This window comes from Typopeltis vanoorti, chromosome 10 (assembly GCF_054136105.1).
Source record: "Typopeltis vanoorti isolate ZY-2024b chromosome 10, IOZ_Tvanoo_1.0, whole genome shotgun sequence".
In the NCBI taxonomy this organism is placed as follows: domain Eukaryota; kingdom Metazoa; phylum Arthropoda; class Arachnida; order Uropygi; family Thelyphonidae; genus Typopeltis; species Typopeltis vanoorti.
This window is the reverse complement of record NC_143558.1, coordinates 73,758,363-73,776,039: the sequence shown is the minus strand read 5'-3', so window position 1 is coordinate 73,776,039 and position 17,677 is coordinate 73,758,363. Positions and strand designations below refer to the sequence as shown.

Below are 17,677 nucleotides of genomic sequence, written 5' to 3'. Positions count from 1 at the left end.
ACTTTTTCCAGTCTCCGCACACTAAATCCATTCAAATGCAGGCCATCCATCTTGTACAAATCCTTTCGCCCATCAAACTCATTCCACACATCCACAAATTCCACACCACACCGTCTGCATAACCTGTGCATAATGTCATTTGTGATTATGGCCCTCCTTCTAAACTCTTCTCTGTCATACCGCGGCAACAGACTCACCATTCTAACTCTGTCACTCTTTTCTTTCGCTTCCTTTAACAATACTTTCAAGTCCTCTCTCATAAAAAATTTATCTTCTTTCAATTCATTCATACCCACCACAACTATCAATTCTTTTACCCTCTGTTTATGCGCTCTAATACTCTCACTTACATCCTTAAATTTCGCACCCGGTAAGTACGATTTAGTTAAACTCCCATCTATCACTCCTCTTAATAACAAGTCACCATACAACACTCTTTCCTTCATTTCAGAAACTCTCCCACTCTTACGTTTATTTTTCCTTTCAAACACCTGTTTATTTACGTTAGCCAAATCACTGTGGAAAGAGTTTTGCAGGTGTTCTAATTGCCGCTGTGCATTTTGGTATCGCTGTGCGCAACCTAGCGATCTCACTTCCTATAAATAATTCCTCATTTTTTTTATCATTTAAACCATTTTCTCTCTCTGTATAGTTGCTTTCACTCTTTCTTTGATCACCGCTCTCATTGCCATCTTGTACATTGCAATTCCCTATCAAGCCACTATTTTCTTGCAATTCCCTATCAAGCCACTATTTTCACTCACATTCTGGCATTCTTCAACCATAACTGTCTCACAACCTGACACATACTTCAACTCCTCACTTTGCTTACACCTTCTGCACATTCTCCGACCACTATTACTTTCAATCCAAACTCCAGTCTCATTCGGGAATGCATACATCCCACACACATCTCATTGGACAAACTCTCTCACATTATAATTTTTGAAAATGGCGTCGTATTTTTGGACACCATTATCTTACGTTGCATTGCCGCCATATTCAAATCTATGAAATGTATTGTTAAATACTAAATTAAATAATGGAATTTACACCAAATTCACACAGACACAACAAGCTACCAAAATTAGACAATATTACGTTATGATTTAAACCTATATTCAAATTTTCACTCAAAATTATACTTAGCTTTTGGGAGCTCTCTGAAAACACTACCGACCGTGTAGCCCTCTAACGGGACTGATGCTATGCATTAAGGGAACGGCCACTACCCATATTGGTTTCAACCTTTATTGAGATCTTTTCAGTGGTAGCCAGACCCAGAAAGGAGATGTGCTTTGTATTATAGGAGATACTAAGACAAGGAGTGATGAGAGCTTGGTTCACCTTTACCACGAGTTGCCTCAGTCCTGAAGATACCTCAGGTGCAAACGTTGTTTGCTTATACTTGGATAAAGGATTAAACTAAATTTATTATAATCTGACTAAGTGGGGGAAAAAAATAAATAAAAATTTCCAACATCTCTCTCTAAATCCAGAGTAATTTAATAATAATGTGAGATACCTTTTTGGCAACTTGTATAGGTAAATATGACTTCTCCATTGCTTCCATCTTAGTATCACCACCTCTGTTCTGGCTCCTACTGACAAAACATTACAATGCTGAGTTTTTGGAGTTTGACCTGTACTTACCACGAGTTGTCTCAGTCCTGAAGATACTTCAGGTGCAAACTTTGTTTGCTTACACTTGGATTAAGGATTAAACTAAATTTATTATAGTCTAACTAAGTGAGGAAAAAAGAAACTTCCAACATCTTTCTCTAAATCCAGAGTAATTTAATAATAAAGTGAGACACCTTTTGGCAACTCATATAGGTAAATATGACTTTTCCATTGCTTTCATGTTAGTATCACCACCTCTGATTCTGGCTCTGGCTCCCACTGATGAGACCTCAATAAAGGTCAAAACTGTTGGAAGCTTGGGTGATGAATGGTAATGCTGTAGCCCATGAAGTTTTAACTGAGGCTCAGCTGTTGCTGTCACCCAGGTCCTGGGTGGGGTGGGATAATGAATAGCAATGCTGTAGCCCATGAAGTTAACTGAGGCATGGCTGTTGCTGTTACCCCTCAGATGAGATATGAGCAAATGAGCGTCTGTACTTGGTAGTGAGTTGAGCCTGCCATGGTGTAGAGCCAACCGGTTCTGAGAGTTCTCAGTGGCAGGGTGAGCCTCTTACTGAGGTGAAGGGAACAACTCTGAGTTTTTGGAGTTTGACCTGTACTTGAACATTCAATAAAGATTGAAACCGGTCTGGATAGTGGCCCTTCCCTTAATGCATAGCATTATACATGTCTGCAAGGAGATGTGCTTTGCATTATGGGAGATACTAAGACAAGGAGTGGTGAGAGCTTAGTCCACCTTTACCACGAGTTGCCTCAGTTCTGAAGATACTTCAGGCACAAACTTTGTTTGCTTACACTTGGATAAAGGATTAAACTAAATTTATTATAATGCATTCTCTATTTAGCCACATAGCTTTCATCCATTAGACTACTTCCACCTCAACAGCCAGCATCCCAGAATCCAGTTCACTGTAGAAAAAGAAAATAATAATAGCACCATCCTTTTTTAGATACTGTAATTATGCATATTCCAAATGGCATCTTTTCTTTCCTTCTCAGTTTACAGAAAAACCATCTACGCAGGTAGAGATATGCATAAACCTTCTCATCATTCCCTTCCCCTTCTTAATAATATAGTGTTATCAAAACCCTTGTAAACTGAGCCACCAACCATTGTTCTATCCAGTCTTCCCTTACAAGCTGAATTCTCCCTTATTCATCAGACCACCTGTCCAGTGGTCATGATGTCAAAATGATTAACAAATAAGTTTTCCTCCCATACCTCTCAACATACAGACTGCAGTAATGCATTACTGCAGTCTGTATTATTGCATGGGTACTCATGGAGGTGCCTCTGCAATAATAATATATTTGGGATGCCTTAGAAAAATAGCCAGAACACTAAAGAAATATAATCTCTATACTGCTTTCAAACCTCATCTGAAGGTAGCTGCCTTAGCCGCTCTCTAAGGATCCACTTTTTCCCCTCTCCATTCCAGGTGTTTACAAGGTTCCTTGTTTTTGAAAATTATTTTATTATGGTCAGACTGAGAGATATGCCAACTTCTACCTAGAAGAATACAAGAAATACCTCCACTGCCAGAACTGTGGTCAGTCGGGTCTTAGCTGACCATGCCTTGGATATCTCGCACAGAATGAAATGTATACAAATAAAATAAAATAAAAAACACTATGCTTCACAGCAAGTAATATAAACTTGAAGACTTTTCTTAGAATCAGCAACAGATTTGATTTTTTCTTCTTTAATTCTTAGGTCTCCAGCTGTTGGCTAAGACTAGCCAACAATGCCTAAAGAGGACATACCCTCTTAGAACTTGAGGCTTTTACTCTAATTTTTTCCACTTATTTATTTATTTTTTTAGTGTTGTGTGTGTGTGTGTTTACAATTTTAAGAATCGTATCCCTGATTATGTCTCTGTGACTGAGACGAAATATAGGATCCATTAAACTTGTGTTTAATTGTTTCTCTGCGTTGTGTTATTCATTCCATTAAACCTATAATAAGTATATGTTTCTATCATGTTTCCACATATTTCCACATATCGACTAATTTTTGTAACCTACTAACCTTTACTTTTGTCATATGGAGCATTCCACAAACCTGATAATGTCTTGGTTAACTGGTAAACTTCAGCATTTGCTATAAATCCAGGCAATGGAATCTGAGCATTTTTGCACCGATATGGTCATATCCAAGCTTTTTTTTTTTTTTTTTTTTTTTTTTTTTATCATCATCATGATACTGTTCTACTCAGATATCGAAGTTTGTTATGATGAATGGTCAGTTATGGAAATATCAAAACAGTTATTCTGCAATAGTTCATGACACCTCTATTCACTATTACATTACTGGAAAGAAAGCCAAAAAATAATAATAAATACATGGAAAGAATATTCAAGCAGATTAAGGGAGCTGTGAATGGTCATTCAGTCTCTGCATCTGATACTTTCCAGGATTTTTAACTTACTAATTACTACATGTAATATGTAGAGCAACTTTCATCTGCTGTTATTCAACATAGTCTTTAGATAAGTGTATATATTATAGATTTGTTATCTAGTGTCTAATAAGTCTTTGGTCTATCTTGATATGCTGGTCACTTGAGAACTGAATGGCAATTTTTTAAATTTTAGTCTGCTGGAAATCCATTTTGTTTAGAAGCAAAATTTACTCATCTATCTTATACGTCTGTTTCTCATGTAAGAATTTATCTCATTAAAGTTAGTATAATCACTCAGTATTTCATTCAAGTGGACTCATTCAGAAGAATGGGCACACTTGGTTGGAAAGACCTCAGATACCATCTGGGATGCATTCTTTATAAGGAGAATCTTTATAAGCAAAATAATCTTTTTAAGAAGCTTTGACTTGTTGGAGGTGTACAGTGTTTTCTTCATAGAAATTTTGATTTGTACCTTTGCAAAAACAGAAAAACCAGTTAGATAAGTCACAACCTGCTTGTCTCATGAGCCTAATTTCTTTGACATAACCATAAACAACAATCTTCAATTTAACTGCTGATGATGCAATCAGAATATCAATCCTTTAAAAAAGTTCAACTTTTTTTTGACAATCCTTAATTATGTAGCCAGGATGTATGAAGTATATCAGTCATCTTACACTCCTTATCTATATTATTTCAACATCATTGTACATTTTGCATCTATGCTTTGGTTTTTCAGATACAAATGTTATTGCTGATGGATAGGTTAAACTAGTTCAAATAGCGAGTCCCCCTCCCCCATGTTCTGCTCACGTATTCTCCCCTGACAAGCTTTTATTATTTTATTTTTTATTTATTTTTCTCACAAACATACATGCTAGAAGTTGGTTTGAATTCCACCTTGAACATGTCTGTTTGCAAATGCTTTAAGTGGTACATGATTTTCATTACTCAGTATAAACCACCCATTAACCACCATCCAGTTTATTGGAGGGCTGAAGTAGCTTTACAGAGTGCCTTGTGATCTTTACAGCAGAGTTTCTAAATTATCTAATGCTTAGTTTACTCACAATACTGAGATATTATAGATTTACAATCTTTTATGGGTGAGGTTTAAATTTAAATAAATGTTTATAATATAATATAATACAGTCATACCCCGAAGTTATGCAAAAAGGACCAACACAAAAAGCACGTAAGTCGAATTCGCGTAACTCGGGGTATAATTTTGCATGTAATTTATATATACAAACATACAAAATATTAATTAATTGTGACCAAAGGTTTACAAAAACACTTCTTTTTTTAGGAAATATAATCATAATTGTAGTTTTTCGTACATAAAAAAAAAAGAAAGTTATTTCGATGTCGATGGTTTCATAAAATCTAATAGATTCATCTGACAGTATAATGTCTTTTTCTTGTCATGCAAAATTTCTTCATAGCAAGCGTTAGAATCTATGTCCTCCAAAATCTGTAAACCTTTCTTTTATGATTGTTCTTACTGTGGATTCCTGTAGATTGAACTTCTTTGCTAGCTCACAAATTTTCATTCCTCAAAATCCTTAATAATGTTGAGTTTTGTTTTTTCCAAAGTCAATGTTTTTCTTTTCTTGCTAGCTGTAGAAGCATCGGACTTGCTTCTTTTAGACGACATTATTTTTTATGTGATAACATTTTTATCAAGAACATAACATTAAACAATCGCAAGGTTTGTAGACTATAAAAATCATGTATGAATGAAGACCGCGCGAAACACATCAGTGTTTGTTCACAGCATGTGCGACACTGGCGAATGTGGCCGGCGCCCGAAAGATACGACTAGTGGTGAGGCGTGAAGCAGGACAGGAATATGTACATATAAAGAACTGCGTAATTCTGGATTCGCAAATATATAATATGATATACAGTAATATGATATTATATATTTCGAATATGATATATTCGAAATATATAATATAATATACAGTCATACCCCGACTTCCGTCAGCGTATGACTATATATTATATTATATTTTAGTGCGTCTATTTTTGGTGTGTTATAACGTATAATTTGACGAAACACATTGAAATAAGTATGGCACCTGTGCGAAGGAAAATGGCGGCCAGTAATGAAGGTTCGCCATCATTATCAAAGAACGGTAGCATAAAAGAAATGAGTCAGTGTACTAGCTGTGAAATGTACGCTTTGCGGAGTGCGGTCGGAGTGTGGTTAGATGATAATAAAGAATTGAATGTGTGTAGAAAATGTAGGGAGAATGAGGAATTGAAGTGTATTTCGGATCGTGAGTGTGATATTTTTGTCAACCTTCAGAATGAAGGAAATAGGGATATGACAAGAAACGGCAAGGTTGTACATGAAAATTGTGAGAGTGTAAATGATAGTATAAATGGTTTCTCAGAGAACAAAAAAGATGAGATAGATGCATTGAGTGAGATCGCGTTGTTGAATAGTGCGATAGAAAGAGCAAAACAGCAGCTAGAGTGCATGAACAAAAGTAGACTGAATGAACCAACCAATAATAAAAGGTATGACAGGAAAAATAGACGTATGAATGTGAACATGAACAAAATGAAGGATAGAGTGCTGTATGGAGACTCGTTAGTACGAGGTGTGTTAGTAGAGGATTTGACAAAATCGTACCAACCTGGTGCGACCATAAAGGACGTAACTGAGTCTATTAGAGAGCAAAAGGAAAGGGTGAAAGAAATGATTGTTGTGGCAGGTACAAATGATTTGAAAGGAGATAAAATGGAAATGATAGAAGACTGAATGAATTGTTTGAGGTAGCAAAAGAAAAGAGTGAGAGAGTTAGAATGATTAGTCTTTTGCCACGGTATGACAGTGAAATGTTTAAAAGGAGGGCTATAATTGCGAATGACTTTATGCGTGGGTTATGTATGACGCGTGGTGTGGAATTTGTGGATGTGTGGAGTGAGTTTGATGGGCGAAAGGATCTATATAAGATGGATGGCTTGCATTTGAATGGTTACGGTGTAAGAAGACTTGAGAAAGTGTTGCTGAATGTAGTGGATGTGCAAATTCAGGGAAACTAGATTTGTTAAGGGGGGGGGAGTAGAGATACAGTCCTTATGGAGGCAGTTGAATGTAAGAATGAATATAATATGCCAGAGCAAATAAGGACAACAAATCTGAGTGGGATAGTTAATATAAGGTATCAAGGTAGGGTTGGGGCTAATGGGGATCTTAAATTCATGTACACTAATACTAGGAGTATTAGGAACAAGAAGGAAGAGTTTTTGGCCATGGTTGGCACTTCCAGACCACAGGTTATAGGTATTAGTGAAACATGGCTGACTGTAGATGATATAACTAGTGGGATTGAATGTGATGGGTATAGTGTGTTCAGGAATGACAGAGAGAATAAAATGGGGGGAGGAGTATTGTTGATGATAGCTGATGAGCTTCAGCCAAGGAGAATAGAAGTTGAATTGCAGGATAGAGAAAAGAGCACATTTGAGGCCATTTGGTGTGAGATTGTGGCTAGCAGAACTAAATATACAATTGGGTGCTGCTATAGACCAGGTGATGGAAAAGATGGTGGAGACAGTATGCACAAGCAAATAGAAGAAATGGGTGGAAGGAGGGTGATTATTATGGGAGATTTCAACTATGGTCGCATTGATTGGAGTGAGGAGAGGACACACGGGAGGAAGGAACTGGATTTTATGCGGTTATTAAGGGATAACTATCTGCGACAGCATGTAATGGAAAATACTAGGGGTCAGAGAGTGCTTGACCTAGTAATTACATCTGAGGATTTGGCTGTAACAAATATGACCACATTGCCACCAATCGGTGAGAGTGATCATAGGGTCTTAACTTGGGAGGTGGCTAAAGGTGTAGAATTTTCTATTAAGACAGGGTACATGTGGAATTATCGGGCTGGAAAGTATGACAAACTTAGGAGTTTGATTGGTTCAGTGCCATGGCATGTACAACTGCAAGGACTAGAAGTTGATAGTGCATGGGAGGTAGTTAAGAAGTGCTTGCATGAAGCAATGGCTGACTGTATACCTAGAGTCCGAATAATAAATCAAGTAGTGGTTAAATGGATGAATAACACCATTAAGCTTGAGTTGCAAAAAAAGAAACAACTATGGAGGGAATTTAAGGAGAAGGGTGACCGGCAGGCACATGAACGGTATAAAGCGCAGGCCAGAAGGGTGACGAGTGTGGTAAGAAAAGCAAAAAAGGATTACGAAAGAACATTGGCCATGCAGGCTAAAGAGAATCCTAAACAGTTTTTAGATATGTAGCAAGTAAAAGGAAAAATGTACATGGCAGATTGATTTTAAAGAATGCCGATGGTAGGGAGGTAACTGAATCAGTTGAGATAGTTGAGTTACTGAGTGAGCACTTTGCAAAAGTATATCATCCAGGTGGTGACATTGCAGAAACGAATAAACCAGTAGATTATACGGGAATTGTGGTTAATGAAGTGGAGGTGAGTAGTCTATTGCATAACCTCAATGTCAATACATCTGTGGGATTGGATGGTATACCAGCTCGTGTTGTACGAGAAGCAGCTAAAGAATTGTCAGGACCCTTGACCATTTTGTTTAATTTGAGTCTCGGGTCTGGGTTAGTCCCGAGCGGGTGGAAAGAGGGGAAAATAGTTCCACTGCATAAAGGTGGTTCCAAGACTGCTGTTGTAAATTACCGACCGATTAGCATATCAGGAATCATTGTCAAGGTCTTAGAGAAATTAGTCAAGAAAAGAATACAGGATTGGATAGATGAAAATGGGATATTGTATGGGGGACAACATGGTTTTGTGAAGGGTAGATCATGCCTCAGTAACTTGCTCACGTTTTATAACACAGTGACGGCTGAACTGAATAGGGGTAATGGGTTTACAGTGATACTACTGGACCTTGCCAAGGCCTTTGATAGGATACCACATGGAACCCTAATCAGTAAACTGGAGCAGATGGGTATAGATATAGGGTTGGTGAGATGGATAAGAGGGTGGTTGAAGGAGAGATATCAAAGAGTGGTTTATTCAGGAGTGGAGTCTAAAAGACGTCTTGTGACTAGTGGAGTGCCACAGGGCTCTGTTCTTGGACCACTGCTTTTCAATTTGTTCATCAATGATATTGGAAAGGATCTGAGAGGAAGTGTTCACTTGTTTGCTGATGATGCAAAGTTGGGTAGAGCAATTGTGAGTGCACAGGATGTCAAAATTTTACAGGATGATTTGGATAGTTTGGAGGACTGGGCTAGGAAAAATGGATGTCAATTTAATGTGGCAAAGTGTAAGGTTATGCACTTTGGGGTGAAAAGAATAGCAGCAGTATATCGCATTGGTGGAACCATACTCCAGGAGATTGATGAGGCCAGGGATTTGGGAGTGTTGGTGGATAGGGAATTGAAGTTTAGGGGGCACATTGCAAAAGTAACTAAAACAGCTCACCAAATCACTTGGCTTCTGAAAAATACTTTAACATGCAGAGACGAACTAGTTGTTGTTCCTCTGTATCGAGCCTTGATAAGACCCCATCTGGACTTCTGTGCCCAGCTATGGGCACCAGGGTTTCTTCGTGATGGGGAAGAAGTGGAGAGGGTCCAGAGACGAGTGACCAAGATGATAGCAGGTCTGTGGAATGAACCTTATGAGAATAGGTTGAAGATTTGTGGGTTGCAGAAATTGGACGATAGGCGAAGGAGGGGTGATATGATTGAGACATTCAAATTACTGAAGGGTTTTTATAAGATTGATCCAGAAGATATTTTTGAAAATATGACTGGTGGTGGGAGGACTAGGGGCCATGCATGGAAGCTGGGCAAGAGCGTGGTTGACAAGGGTGTTAGAGCTAGGTTCTTTACTTGGAGAGTGGTAAATGAGTGGAATAAGCTTCCAGAGTCTGTTGTGGGTGCTACGACCGTGAATGAGTTCAAGGCAAGGTATGATAGATACTGTGTGAATGTTGAATAGTTGTTCTTGACATGATGTTAAGGCCTCCCTCGATGAGTCTGTCGACTCCTTGGAGTTTCCCGGAACAATAATAATAATATATTTCACCGGCCTGGTTGGCCGAGTGGTTAGTGTATCTGCTCTCCAGCCAAAAGGCTGTGGGTTCAAATCCCACCGTGGGCATGGATGTTTTTGATTGCCTGTGAAAGGACTAGTGGTGGTAGTCAGCAGTAGATGGCTTTGGTGTTAGTTGTAGAGTAGATGCCCTCCCTCAATGAGTCTTTGGACTCCCTGGAGGTGTGATGTAATAATAATAATATTCCTGATTTGTGTTAACACATTCATGTTGGAGCAAATGTAGCTCTCTCGCCACAAACCTAACTGTCTAATGAAATGAGCAGAATTACTAGCAATTTTGTCTGTGTCATCTGATGCACCACACTTTTCATGATGATTTCTTCAATCGTAGCTAATCCCGCATAATGGGGGGATGAAAAGGGATGTTCTTATCAGAATATATTGAAACAATAATTAAAGAGAATGACATTAGATTATTAGTTGCTATACTTGATTTATTAAAAGATGTAAAGAATAGCAAGTATAAGGAAGAGAAAGAATAGGCATGAATAAAAATACTTTTAGTACTGTAAAATGAATTATGAATAATTTACATCTGTAATATTATATGTGTGCTTGTGTTATAAGTATCTTGGGAGGGAGTGAAGAATACATGATCCTATAAACTCTAGACTTTCATATTTGCATTTATGATGGGCATAATTTAAAAAAAAAAAAACAACTTGTAAATAGATGGTAAGAGATTTGTTTGCGAAATATAAATCACTAACCAATAAGAAACAGCAACTGTATACATTCTCTAGCTCAGTAAATAACTAAATAATTATAGGGAGGGACTTATCCTATGATCTAATAATGCTGATCAAGTGATTCTTGTGGGTGTGGCAGGAATACTTGTGGATTAATGTAGGAGCATATCATCTTGTTCAGTTTATTGTGCTTGTTATGTGTATTTCTTTCTTTTTTTATATATATATTTCACTTTATTTTCTGATAATTTATTTTGTTTACTAATGATCATTGTTTTTTTTTTTTACATAGTGGTATAATATATACATAAACAGTTTTGTTCTTAATAAGTTTAATTCTTGGAATTCACTTCTCTACCTGGAGTTTCACAATTCTGAGTTGTAAATAGGTACTGCATATCTGTTAGTTTTTCTTACCATAAATTCTATTAGGTCATCACTTAGAAACACAAAGTACACTGCAGATAGATTTTCCGCATTAAGTGGTAAAAGTAGTTCATCTTCTTTACTGTACTCTTGAACCAGTACTGCCACATTACTTACCAGATTCCATTCATTTGAAACTAAATATTCAGAAACCTTACTTTTTGAAACATCTTTCTCGTCAGATGAGAACTGCTCTGTAAATACACTACCCGATTGAGGTCATCTAAATTATTCGCTACATCCTTGAAAATTCAAACTTCATCAGATGATGCATTTTTTTCTTTTTGACAGCAGCTCAGGAAACGCATCACTACAACATGTGGATTTCCCACATTTCCAGTTTGTTGGTTTTCATCAGACGCATTCTTCTTATAGAATATAAAAGGATTCATTTTCAGTTAGGAATAGATACATTTTTACTCCCTCCTTATGTGTATACTGTCCAAACACTGGAAGCAACTATCCCTATTTAGTGAACAACATGCCCTCCCCAACAGCCACTGTACTGCAGATGCAAGAAAAACAAGTAGTTTTATTGTGTCACTTGAATAAAGTACAGAAACATTTGCAGTCTGTATAATATATTTGTCAATAAATAGTGCAATTAGAGACAACTGGGATAAAAATGGCACTACCTAATGAAATGCATGTCCCTTTCCACGGAATCTATGCTGCATAGACGCATGCAAAACCATTTATTGTACTGCCAAATACAGTATCTAACTAAAAACAGGTGCTCTAATATTTATCCAAATCTTCAATACATTAAATAAATGTTTGTTTGATTGCATTTGAAATTTTCAATGTCATTAGGACAAATCACAAATGCTAACTTCAAAGAAAATTCTACCATAAAATTGTAACTAACATGCCATATAAACGTTGTGTCAGTGAACCCTCCCACCCAATACAGATACAACACACAAATGGTAATAAGAAATCTCATGGGTACAGTAAATGTGCAAGACAATTCCTGAGGTGACTGCATTAAATGAAAAATGGCAAGAAATTATATTCTTCTTTAATTCTTTATATAAGTGTACACAAAGTTTGCACACGAAGTTTCTTCCTGATTACTAAATAACTTAAGGAATTCACATTGTATACTAGAATATAAATTAAATTAACTGTAATATGTATTTCCAATATTTTGGAAACGTAATGGTGCCATCTTTGTGGGAACTTTAAGATAAAGACACATGCACACAGACACTACAAACAGCAAATGAGGACGAAGTGAGGAAGCTGCTGTTTTTCCTAAAGTCCTGATGGTGCCCCACACCCCTTGGAGGATATATTAGGTATACTTAGCCATTGGGCTGAAGTTCTCCTGATGTACGTTCCCCAAATTTGGGGTAGTCTCATGCATCCAAATTTGTTGAGGCTTGGCATATTTCTTAGGGCTGAGGCTGATTCCATGAATAGTCTTTCAAATTTGAACTTGCTTCAGTGTATTATTGTGGCTTTCTTCCACCGTATTCTGTGGCTAGTATCCACAGCATGGTCTGCAAGCCCAGAGTGGCTGTACTTGTGAAACTTCCTGACTAGGCTACTTGTATATAGAAGTTAATGACTTCACATTAATTTTCTTAGTATCCCATGATGTAACACACACATTCTTTTGGGTGGTTGTAATGCTATGTATTATGGGAAGGACCCATGATGAATTACCCAGACTAGTTCCACCTTTTTTCAACCTTTATTGAGGTACTGTTAAAATGTAGGGTGTACCTCTCCAAAAACTCTGATTGATCTATCATATCACCCTAAATCTTACTGAGCAATTCTAAATGATCACTACTGAACTCATGACTTTTAACCTGAATCACTCTGTGACAAAAAAAGCTCATCATGGCCTTTCTTGGTGACAGGCAAAACTTACCCCTCAACAGAACTGCTCTGCTTCCCAGGAAACAAGTCCCATCAGTGGGAGCCAGATCTAGAAGAGATGTGAAGGTTGGAATAATGCAAAAATCATATATATCCTATATACAAGTAGTGAAGAGGTGTACCACCTTATTATTAAAATACTCTGGAATAGAACAAGTTGCAGAAAGTCTTTTCACTAGGTTAAATTTAATTTAAATTAAAAATGCAAAGAAATGTATTCTTCTGTTAATCCTCAATCCAAGTGTCAGCAGACAAAATTTGCATATGAAGTCTCTTCACAGTTATTCGGGATTTGTGTTGTTTTTTGCTCTTTTGTACACATCATATTTTGTTACTCAATTTTTATGTATAATAATACATTTATCTTGATAAGGTTTGTGTTAATCATTAACTTGATGTTCTGTAATATATAGATGTAATTTTTATCTTAAAGATACCAATCAATGCAAGAATTGTTGTGGTTGGAGCTTCAGAAGTGGCTCTTGGATTTTTTGAACATCTTATTTTCATGTAAGTTTATTTCTCCATCTAGTTGGCTACCTTTTTGTTTATGAGTACATCAAAGAATTTTATGAACAGTAGAATTTTGAGGCATAGGCAATCTGTATTGTTATTTAAATATAAAGAGCCAATAGGCTTCATTTCGGCGATATAAACATTACTCAAATTAAGGGGATATTAAATCCCACATTATGTGGGATGATGTGGGATTTAATATCCCCTTAATTTGAATAATGTTTATATCGCCGAAATGAAGCCTATTGGCTTTTTATATTTAAATAACTTAATGGTTGCACGTGGTTGGCAACTCGCATAGCAAAGTATATAAGTTCTTTTCGCTATACCCTTTGGTATCCTTTGGTCTAGCTACTCACTGATGAAGCCTCAAAAAAGGCTGAAACCAGTCTGGGTAGTGACCTCCCACCATAATGTAATAACAGCATACATTTCCTAGGAAATGTGTTTTTACATTATGGAAAATTCCTAAGAATAGCGATCTGAACTTTCCCCACCTTTGCAACGAGTTGCCCGAGATTGTACTACGTACTAGGACTACTTGCATTAGCTCACGCCAGTAATTCGCCGATACTTTATAGTTTACTATATTCGGCATGAAACTCTCCGATTCCAGTCTTTGAGTTTCTTATTCGGTTTTAAAACAATGTGGGATTTAATATCCCCTTAATTTGAATAATCTGTATTGTATTTGTTAATTCATTGTTTTTTCCAGGAAATCTTTTTGTATTGCCAGGGAGTGGGGAAAAGGGCATGATTTTCTCAAAGGTAAAATGCTGCCATCTCCACACGAAATCAGCTTACTCACTTTCGTTTTTTGAGAAACTATAATATAAGCAATAATATATATATATATATATTGTGTGTGTTTGTGTGTTGTGTTGCATAAACAATGTTTATAAATAGTATGTTGACAAATTACTTACTTCTAATCTTAATTGAAATGTGTCATTTGTTACTTTTCTTTGCCTTTGCAGTCAAGCTGACAATTTTATGCTTACAATTAGCTACATACCATATACTGTGCAGGAAGATCCAACAGAATAGGCTGATTAATCCTTATTCTTGTTCTTATTCTGTACATAAAGTGTGTGTTCTGCCAGTTTGTCTGTTTTGCAGGATGAAAAACCTGAGTTACTAGGAGAAGAAACAATCCTGTTACCTCTGTATGAAACTAGCTAACTCACCTTCAGATAAAAGGCCAATAAAAGTTCTTCATGTCCTAGACAGGATTTTGAACCCAGGTTTCAGCCAAAGGGCATCATCAAATTGACCAAGCTATAGAATCCTCTGTGTATTTACGTCCTCATTTTTTCCTTCTTAAATCAAACTATAAGTACTCAATACATAGAATGAGCATAATACTGATTTTTTTTTATTATTAGTAGTATTATCTGAGACCTCCAGGGAGTCAAGGACTCATTGAGGGAGGCCGTAAATTACCCAACCCACCTATCATACCTTCCCTTAAATTCATTTACACTAGATGCTCTCTACCCATAAGGCCCATAAGGTATCTACCATATCACTACCCATAAGGTATCTACCATATCACTACCCATAAGGTATTCCACTCACTCACTGCTCTCTGGGAGAAAAACCTACCTCTTAATACGCTAACCACTCGCCAACCTGGCTGGCCGAGTGGTTAGCATGTCCGCTCTCCAGCCAAAAGTCTGCAAGTTCGAATCCTGCCACAGGCATGGATGTGTGCGATTGTCCTTGGAAATACTAGTAGTGGTGGGTGGTGGTAGATGGCGTTGGTGTAGTTGCAGTCAGTTAGTGGATTGAGTGGCAGTAACAGAGTTGTAGAGCTGGTGCCCTCCCTTGATGAGTCTTTGGACTCCCTGGAGGTGTCTAATAATAATAATAATAATAATAATTAACCCTTTCTTGACTGAGAACAACCTTAACTTCCATGGATGCCTCCATGTTCTCTCCCCACCTTCCATATAACGAAAAATTGCATCATTTGAAATGCTATAACCCCCATTCAAAAGTTTATAGACCTCTATCATACACCCCCTCTTTCTCCTGTTATCATGAGTCTGTAATCCACATACTCGCAAGCTGTCCTCATAATCTAAATCCCATAATCTGGATATAATCTTTGTAACTCTTCTTTGCACCCTTTCCACAGCTTCTTTATCCCCTTGGAATCCCGGAGACCAAATCTGCGCACAGTAATCCAAGTGTGGTCTTATCAAAGCCTTATAAAGAGGCAAAATTACTGCCTTATCCTTACATGTTAAGGTTCACTTCAACATAGCAATTATCTTCTGAGTTGTATTTGTAACTTTTGCTATGTGACCTTTGAACTTGAAATTCTTATCCACCAGTACACCAACATCCCTTGCTTCTTCAGTTTCTTGTAGCATAACCCTGCTAATATAATATGCTGCTGGAACTCTAATCACTCTGAAGTGCATAACTTTACACTTACTAACATTAAACTGAAAGCCATTTTCGTTTGCCCAGATTTCCAGTCTATTCAAATCATTTTGTAATTGCTGAATAGCAGTAGCATCCCTGATTGCCCTGCCTATCTTCGCATCATCAGCAAACAATTGTGCATCTGATGATAGACCCTGCTTGATGTCATTAATGTATAGATTGAACAATAATGGCCCAAGGACTGAACCTTGAGGTACACCACTGGTTACCTTAAATCTGGCAGATTCACACCCACTGTATACCACTTTTTGATATCTGTCTGTCAACCATCCCCTGATCCAAGTCAATAGATTATGTTCCAATCCCATATTCTCCAGTTTACACAGCAGCCTATTGTGTGGTATCCTATTAAATGCCTTAGAAAAATCCAACATTATCATAGTGTATCCAACTCGGCTCAATTTTTCCATTATTATTATTATTAACACCATATTATTAACATCATACCTATCATGGGGGGGGGGGGTAAACACTGCTACAGATAAAGCAGATCAAACTGTACTTTGAATTCATTTATTGTATCTGGATTCACCACAATGTCAGGCAATGCATTCCACTCACCAATCACTCTCCATGCAAAGAACCTGCTCCTTATGCTCTCGCTCACGCATCTTCTTTGTACAGTTTCCAGGGATACTCCCTTGTTCCATGCCTCTCTCTTCCATTCTTCCATTCTATGAAAAATCTCTATGATATTAACCCAGTAACATCGCTTAATCAACTTAAATGATCTCAGTCATATCTTATCTGTTCCTCCTATTCACATGGGCACATCACTAGTGAGTTTTTTTCTCTTCTGGGATGCTGCACGCTCATGCTTAATTTGCTGATGTTTACCTGAGAACCAGTCTACTCCACTTTAGTTACTAACTGGTGATGTGGCAACCTATCAAAAGCCTTTGAAAATCTCAAGTATACCACTGTATATGCATCTCCCTTGTCCGATACATTTGTCACCTTGTTATAGTACATAAGCAAGTAAAACACAACTTCCCTTTAACAAACTTATTTGCTGACAAGCACAGAGAGTACCACTGCTATAAACTCACTTTTGTATCCTAGCTCTTGCCAACCTCTTCAATACCTTAACTATAACTGTAGATCAGTCTGTAATTTGTGGCATTAGCGTTATCACCACCTTTGTGAAGTTGAACAATATTACTCTCCTTCCACTCCTTTGGAACTTGTGCTGTTGCAAGACTCTTGCTAAACAGGGAGGACAAGGCTGACACTAACTCCCTGGAACATTCCCTTAAGACACATGGTGATATGTCATCATGTGCTATTGCCTTATTGACATCTAGCATGCTTAACTCTTCATATACCCCTTGCTTGCTGACCAGTAAGTTTTCTCTCATTTTATTCTCTGCACCTGATCTTCTGATTTCATCCAATGAGGCTGAAACACTCTGATGAACTGCTCACTGAATACCTTGAGTATATAAAGAGAAAATGACCAGAAAGCTCATGAGCAACACAACCCAGGTGGGTGAAAATTACGATAAGGAGGGCAAAAACTAATTATGAAAGGAGACTAGCTGAGAAGGCTAAAGAAAATCCTAAAGAGTTCTTTTAC

At 37.3% G+C, this 17,677-nt stretch overlaps 1 protein-coding gene across 1 annotated transcript in view; it reads left to right on the top strand.

Moving 5' to 3' along the window:
* Positions 1-17,677, top strand: part of LOC150102509 (cilia- and flagella-associated protein 61-like) — a 509,206-nt gene that overhangs the window by 76,909 nt on the left and 414,620 nt on the right. Inside the window, exon 5 of the mRNA XM_090399377.1 lies at positions 13,565-13,641. Within this exon, the coding sequence (XP_090255503.1) occupies positions 13,565-13,641 (77 nt within the window). The remainder of the gene's footprint in view (positions 1-13,564; positions 13,642-17,677) is intronic.